The sequence below is a fragment of the Nanorana parkeri genome, unplaced genomic scaffold, assembly GCF_000935625.1.
Source record: "Nanorana parkeri isolate BGI_ZX_2015 unplaced genomic scaffold, ASM93562v1 scaffold667, whole genome shotgun sequence".
In the NCBI taxonomy this organism is placed as follows: domain Eukaryota; kingdom Metazoa; phylum Chordata; class Amphibia; order Anura; family Dicroglossidae; genus Nanorana; species Nanorana parkeri.
Window position 1 is genome coordinate 130,430 of NW_017306935.1, and position 8,449 is coordinate 138,878.

The 8,449-nt window shown below is 43.4% G+C and overlaps 1 protein-coding gene across 1 annotated transcript in view; it reads right to left on the bottom strand.

The window, feature by feature from the left end:
• The window catches only part of FARP2 (FERM, ARH/RhoGEF and pleckstrin domain protein 2), a 95,756-nt gene that overhangs the window by 15,341 nt on the left and 71,966 nt on the right, over nt 1-8,449 (bottom strand). Inside the window, exon 15 of the mRNA XM_018563475.1 lies at nt 1,550-1,787. Within this exon, the coding sequence (XP_018418977.1) occupies nt 1,550-1,787 (238 nt within the window). The remainder of the gene's footprint in view (nt 1-1,549; nt 1,788-8,449) is intronic.

Sequence of the window (8,449 nt, forward strand, 5' to 3'; positions counted from 1 at the left end):
TTTTATATTTTGTTATCTTATTATTGTTTATTTTTTATAATTATTTCCTTATTTTTTTAATAAATTGGTTTCTTATTATTTTTTACTTTTTAATCACCTTTTTATTTCACTTAATTATTTCATATTTTTTTTATCAATTTAATTTTCTTTTCACCTAACTTCATTGCTATCGCACAGGAGAAAAAACAGGCACCCGTGTGATAGCATTTGGAGGTGACAGGTTCTCTTTATTGACCCTGTCACCTCCAATACAGGAGTTCTAGCACAGCACTGTGCTGGAACTCCTGTGACAGGTGAGAGAGGAAGAGCACAGCTCTCCCCTCTCACCGTCTACACGGAGTGGCCGGGTTACTTTTAACCCTGCCGCTCTGCTCCCTGCAGTGAGAGACTCGGCGGCGGAGGACGGAACCGGAGGAGAGAGGTAAGTGCAGGGGGGAGGGGAAGAGGCTGCACACTGTTTATATGTGAAATTTGGTGACATCGCCGAGTTCACATGTAAACGAAAAATCGGCTGCCTCACTCTACATTCAGTCATGCTTGTGCAAAGCAGGACTGAATGTAGAGAGGGCAACTTCCCCACAAGGACACCGCTGCCGCCCCTCTGCGCCCTGCCCCCCCGAGACCGGGCCCCAGTGGCCTTGTGCTGAAACCCTCACACTTTGAGCTGCAGTGTCCGGGAGGAGGAGCGTGCGAGACACAAATAAAAGGAGCATTTGGCTCAGTCAGGGAAGGTAAAAGGAAGTTTTTTTCCTTACTTTATGAAGCTTGTGTAACAAACAACAAATCCAAATATTAAGACCGAGCCTTTATTTGAGAACACTGGGGAAAACTACATCCGCTCTGCAAGGGTTAACTGCTAGTTTTTGTCTAGGTGCAGCGCAAGGGTTAATAAAATTATTTCTCGGCGTTCTTCTTTAACTTTACAATAGAGTCCCATTATTCTACTTAACATGGGCCATACACGGACCACATTTTCTATATGCAGTGAAGACTTGATTAGTGGACACATCTCTGTGAACAATAGCTTGCAATAATGTTATGCACAAATTTAAAGTGATCGATCAGTTCTTGTTTCCAATATCTTTTTCAACTTTAAAAGCCCTATATTCTAAACCTGGTGATCCTGCCATTAACACACTTCCTGTCCTAGAATGACAACGCTCACTCAGCATACTGGATCTATGGAGGAGCAGTGTTGTCACCCTAGAACTGAAGTACAAAACACCTCCCCCCTCCATAACATAGGGGGAAAGTGTTTTGTAGGCCACAGAGATACCAGAGAACAATGCTAACGGATAACAGTCAGCACAGGCAGAGAGAATAGGACATTATTAGCTGACAAGATCAGCAGGCCGGATCAACAGGTATTTTTGCACTTATTAAACTTGTATAACAAAATGCTTTCAAAAGTACCGTATATGAAACAGATCCAGAAGGACCAAATTAGAGAAGTTCATTGCTATGGTTTACATATACTTTAATGAGCTACACAGGCAACGTTTTCTCATGTAAAACTGCCCCAACTTATCAGTAGACAAGGAAGACTTACGTTGGCAGTTGTTGTAATCATGGTGTGAAGGCGGATAATGGCGACACAGTCGTTCCAGTAATTTTTCATACTGCAGGGGGCGCTGCAGAGGCTTTAACAGAAGGCAGCTGAGTGGCAGGTAACACACTCTCTGTTGTTCAAATTCTTGCAATAAGATGTCCACCTCGTGTTTCCTGTGAGTTTTCCTTTGCATCTCCAGAAAGACTTCTTCTAGTTTATGGAATGATGGGAGCAATGCCTGTAAAGCACACAAGTAGAAACCTGAAGAGATGCTACATTATTGTACGTAAAACATGCTTTTTAACACCAAGGGAAACCATCTTGTCATGTGGTGCTGCCTTTGTCTCTAACCAAGTAAGTTCTCTGAGGCACGTCTCTGGTATCCCAGAACAAACCTCAACATCTCTTTTTATTTCAACAGAAAGCCAACACAATATGGCATTTCTGTTTTTGGGACAGAGCTGATGGGTGAGAAAGTAATCAAATGAGAAAAGCTCTAAGCAGACCATCATTATTATAAGAGTCTTCCTCCAACGGGAAAGAGCTTATGCTAATGGACTGTTATGCCTTTTGGGCACTAAATGGCGCTGTGGTGCAGTGTTGGTCTCTATGCTTATGTATGCTTGTCTGTGATACACAGGACATTCTATCTGTATATATGTTTTCCTCTCTACTATGCTGTGTTCCTGTATAAATACGTGTAATGTCCTGCTAAGCAAGTAAAACTTTCCTCAAGATGTCAGTGCTTCATATAAACACATATCCAACAAAAGGCACTGCACTCTAAAGTGGCACAAAATGGTTAGCATGCTTTCTTCAAAAGGTGGAAACCCCTTCAGCTAGTGTCAGGACACAAATAAGTAGAAATCCCTTTAACTTTAAGGGTTGTTTTCAGTTTCTTCAAAATATTATCATCACCTTTCCTACATAGCCACACAGCGGGGAAAAAGGCCATAAACTTGTGATCAAATTTCCTCCATTTGTCATAGCTTGACACAACCTAGGCCCCAGCATTAGGTATGGACTATGGACAAGTGTGTCTGAGCTCTGGCCCAATAACACACTTCCTCAGACTCAACATCCACAACCACTGTAATTCCCGTGCAGCTAACATGGCCACCATATTAAGTCCTCTAAAAGCCTATGACTTACGTAGCAAAAGGTCCCTTGGGGGGAATGAAACATGTTAGCACCCTTCGTAACTGCTTTTATGCCTTTTCAATAAAGAAACGCCATTAAGAGGAATCCTACGAGTGCCAGCTGTTTTCCACTTCATTATGACTTAAGTAGCATTTCTCCCAAATGTCCTTCATTTAGAGGGGCTGTCCTACATTTGGAACCTAATCCCTCTGTCCAGCACCTTACATGGGTATCGGCCGTACAAGTGACAGGCCAGGATGTGGCCGGCCCCCCCGCAGCACCAGAGGAGGCTGGGGACCGCACGCTCCAGACCCTCACCTGGGATGCCTTCTCCGGTGTTACCAGGGGGTATCTCCACTGTACATTAGTTTTTAAAGATGGCCACCGCGAGTAGACACAACGGCCGGCCGCTTCTTGAATGTAACTGGGCGTGTATACACGTCCTGTTAGTCCCGCCCACTTGTGCGTGCGAGCGGGAAAGACATAATTAAAAAAAACTGGCAGCGATGCCTGTATGGGGTCACTGTATGTGCGCCCCCCCCACGGCTCCCCCCCTCCCACTGTCACGCTGATCCCGGGCTCTGCTGTGCCCGGTGCGAGCCCGGGACCAGCATAGTGGCTCTCTGACAAGGGATTAGAGGGAGGTCGGTTCACGATCTCCCACGGTCCCCTCTCCGCATTCTCGTGCCACTCTCCAGCTTCAGATGCTGGAGAGAAGCTGATGAAGCAGATCTGTGCTTCATCAGCTTCTTCAGGGGGGTCCTAGGTGACATTAGGAGGTCTTGGACACCCTGATGTCTCCATAAAGAGGACCTGTCACTTATTTTGCTATCACATAGAGGGGTTTCTTAACTTTATTGCTATCACATAGGGGGCTAAGTGGAAAAAAAAAATAGGAATTTTTTTTTAAAGTTTCCCCCCCAAAAATGTTTAAGTTTTTAATATATTAGTTGTTTTATAACATAATGTAAAAAAAAAACTATTTTAATTGTGAATGTGTGTGTGTGTGTTTTATTGCGTGTGTTTTAATGAATGTGTGTGATTTGTTTTTTTAATGAAGCTATGTGTGTGTTTTTTAATGTGTGTGATGTGTGCGTTTCATTACACGTGTGTTTTGTTTGTTTGTTTTTTTTAACCACTTCCCGCGGGTTCACGTAATTGTGCGTCATCCGCTGGAAGTGGTTATACCAAGAACACAGCTGCTCCTGAAGCCATGTTCTTGTATCGTGTTAAACAGCCAACAATTGCGGTTTTAAACACAAGCGGATCGCTTCTGTAAAGGCGCTGAATCGCTTGTACGGTGCGGTCCCTCGTGTGAGCCCAGGCCGCGCGCGGAGGTTCTCCCCATACAGATCGGAGGAGAGATCAGTGGCTTCTAGCTGCGGATCTCTCCTACGATCACTGGACCCGGACGTGATGTGCATTACATCACTTCTGGTGTCACTGTACACAGTCTCTGGCTCTTAGGGCCTGTTCAGACCACTTACAGTGCATTCCGGCCGGAAACGCACTGCATCGCAGTGCAGCCGGCTCACTTTTGTGCCGGGCAGGAGGGGGCGTGACGGGCCATTGAAGTGAATGGCGCTGTAGCCACGCCCTCCGGCCACAATCCGATCGACCGTACAGGATTGCAGGGCACATTCTGCCTGCAGTGCGTTCCGGTGGCACAATGTGCCTTGCGATCCCGTGCGGACGATCGGATTGTGGCCGGAGGGCGTGGCTATGGCGCCATTCACTTCCAATGGCCTGCCACTCCCCCTCCTACCCGGCAAAAATTGAGCCGGCCGCAATGTGATGCAGTGCGTTCCGGCTGGAATCGGGCCGCACTGCAAGTGGTGTGGGACAACCCCTTAGAGCCAGAAGAAGAAGCTGGTGAAGCAGATCTCTGCTTCACCAGCTTCTTTGGGGTCCCTAGGTGACATTAGGGGTATGAAAAACCCCTGATGTCTCCATGAAGAGGACCTGTCACATTATATGTGCTATTACATAGGGGCCTTAGCCCCCTATCCAATAGCAATAAAACGGAGTGAGAAAAAAAATTGTAAAAATTAAAAGGAACATTAAAAAAAATTTAAATTTTTTTTTAAAGTCCCCCGCCCGCGCACATATAACACAAAACACGCGTCGGATGTGCCTACATGCAAAAACAAAAATTACGCCACACGTTATTATGCATCGTCGCGAGCAATAATTCTAGACACATCAATCACTGATAGCACTAAACTGATGAGCCGTAAAAGCATTTAAAGCGTCGCTTATGGAAAATTTTGGTTATTGTAGTTTTTGGCGGTCTCATGGATGCTTGACATGCTTAGTATCTATTTGCCCGGCGTGATCCTGTCTTTTATATTGTACCAAAAAATTAGCCATTATATTCTGATTCTGTGCACTAAATTTCATTTTAGTGTATATTATCCTAAAAATACTGGTTTGATAAACATTTGCGCAAACACCGTGCAACATAAAAAAAATTGCAACTAGTATCTTTTTATTCTACAGGGCCTCTGCTTTCAGAGAATATATCATTGTTTGGGGGTCCGAAGCTGTTTTCTACCCAAAAATTCAGATGTTATCATGTGTGTGCAAATGTAAGAAATTGCTCCGGGCAGCAAGTGGTTAATGAGTGAATAAATATTTGAATATCTGCGTTTCCCTATTTTGTCTGAGGCGGTGATGATGCTGAACATTTTTTAAACCCGAGCGCACGAACTGCGACGCAATACTTAAGTTATTTTCAGTGTTGGCACTTTGAGATAAATACATTGATTTTGCGCCGAAGTTTGGGCACTCGGGTTCAAAGACATTCGCCATCACTATACTAGTCTGACACAGACGAGTGGCCAGAGGTAGCGGGAGATCATGTCACTTCTGGCCAGTCCGGCGGCAGAGGAGGCCGGGCACCAGAGGAGCTGGGAGGGAGCTGCAGCCCAAACCAGCCCACCTGGGACCCCTGCAGAGCCCGCCATAGAGAGTCTCAGATGGGCTGTGCAGCATGTATGGTGTGCTCTGCAGGGTCACTTTCAGGTGGGCTATGTGGGGTCTCAGGTGGGTCCAGAGTCCGGCGCGCAACTAAGCCCAGAGTCCAATTCAGGGGGGGGGGGCCCTGGCCTAAAGCCGTGTAAGGGGCCCTGAAATTTCTGAAGGCTGCCCTGCACACACCATCCTCAGTTGTCCTTATTGGTCTGATGTAGATATCTATAAAAGGATTCTACTTAACTACCAAAAGTGTTATTCTGCACAAAACCTTCATCCTATCTCTTAATTATTACGTTTGCCTTTTTGAGAAGCTGAGAAGCAGGATAAAAAGGAAAAGGAAAAGTGATGGTGGGAAAAAAGAAAATTCTGATTGGTTAAACCCATTTTTGGCATATACTGTAAATTCATAATGGTCCACAAATTGGGGGAATGTTCATTGCCTAAATACCTTGTGTTGGAAGGTGTCCATGTCCTCCCTTGGGAGGTATTAAGCAGCATATTGTCATTAGAGGGTGCTCACATGTGTAGGCATGACATGACCATAACCAGGGCAGCAACTTTGAAGAGTGGCCTATACATTTACATCAGCTCTGAGGACCTTGCAATTAATGTCAATAGTGGAGATCTTCAAAACCTGCCATGCATCATACCATGACAACAAATATATCGCCCACAGTTATATTCCATGCTTACCCATTCCGCACCCAATAAATTCAATTGTATCTGTACAAAAAGAGTGTTTTTGATTTGGATATAGTATGCAAGGGTTATCATTCTTCTCCGTGTTACTTTTCTTTTAATGTTCCATTTGGGCAGCTTTCCTTTTACTTCCGGTTACAGAGAAACAGGAAGTGAGTGGAAATCTTTCTAAAGCAAGGGTGAAATCTCCTGTGACAGTTGTTACCAGAACAGATGTGCCCATTAGAAGTCTTTTGCTAAAGTTACAGCTGCTGAACTAAATAATATAAACCAACAAGTGTAACCCTTTTTTCAGCTGATGACAATAAACCGAAATTACACCTAGATATACTGAATATTTGAACATACTTGACTTCTTTGGGGCACAATTCATTTATTTGTATCCATTTCACATTATTTAGGGTATATCAGATGCCATTTCAAGTTATATTTATTGTAGAATGAAAAGGGGGTGTTTTTATGGTTATTTGTGGCCCCATTGAGGAGATTTCCCTTCACTTCCTCTCTGTGATATCATTGTTAGTGGGATAGGAAAAGAGGGGAAATAGTCCCACTGGGGCTACCGACAACAAAAAATCCTGATAGAGGTTCAAACACTTCCCCACTCTACAAAAATAAATAAATGGAGTTACTTCTTAATTGCTTTTCCTGCTGCATAGGATTTGTATGTTGTATTTAGTGGATTTGAGAGCTACAAATTCTCAGTAACAGAACAACAGGAAACAGATGTGTACATACTTATAATCTCACCCGCAAGGCTGTCATTTTCCTCAGCATGAAATCTCCAAGTATTTGCATGTCCTTAGTATGTGAAGATCTTCCTTCCCTGCAAAGCAACATGAGATAGAAACACAAGCGACTAAACACAAGTGACTAAAGTGGACACAGAACATATTAAAACACAGTTAGCATTACTGTATCATTATTTGTGAATAGCGATAACAAATGGGTAACTCTAAATTCTAAAATATGGGTGCACCAGGGCAACTAGATGCAAGTATTTCTATTTCATTGCGTACCTTATATGGAATATTTTGTGATATTAGGTTTTGGTTTTAGGCTTTGTAGTATATATGAACACATTCCAAGACAACTCGCTACCTCTCATTTTGCAGCAAAATTGGGATAACACCTATTTATATTTGTTACCTGTTCCTATTCACATAGCAGAAAATATTTAAACCATTCTTTGTTTGGCCACCCAGTCTAGACTTTTCCTGATTCTAAAAGGTGGCCATGCCTGACCCATCTTTGCAAGGTACAGAAAATAATTGCAAACTCTAGAGCATCAAGCATTTGCAAGAGCCCCTTAAAAATTACAAGTACACATCACACAGAAAGATTTGCCAATAAGCTGGGAAAATGTGTGTAAGGATGTGCCAACCAGTCCCTTTTTTTAATTTTCAGCAGAGATGCACTGCCTTCATCTTTAGGCAAGGTTGAGAAGAACAGTGGATATTGGTTGTACTGCAGACAGATGTCTCAACACTTTATATTCTGAGTTAAATAGCTGCCATACCGTGGCTAGCATGAGGGACTCCCAAGCAAAATGGGTGACATCATCCCTGTGGTTCTTGGACTTGGGGTAAACAGAAGCAGTTTCCAACCCTGTTTTATGGGCCAAGGGGGGGGACCTACATTTCATCCAGTATAGGTGAGGATCATGACTGAGCACCAAAAAAAAAGGACAGATAAACGATTCTATGCAGTTTATAGATAGCTTCATTTGATTAGGTCTATACGAGTACAATATCCAGCACTGTTCAGTTCATAGACTACAGTAGATACCAAAGGTTAAGGACATCTTCCAGCTGCTGCAAAAATTCCTCGTGAAAATGCAGTATTGGCTCCATACAAGAAAATAAAGGTTTCATCTGCTGTTCCAAGGTCTCCTGGAGTTCTCCACCTTTACAGAGTGCTCTGTGCAGCCACTACCAAAAGAACAATATCACGTCTATTATATGTTACAGAAGAAATCACAAAAAGACATCATAGACAGTAGAAGGCTGAATACACACTAGAATTGAATGCTTTATCAACCCACTTTTCCGCATTGTTGAAACACAGAAAAAAAAAAACACAGAA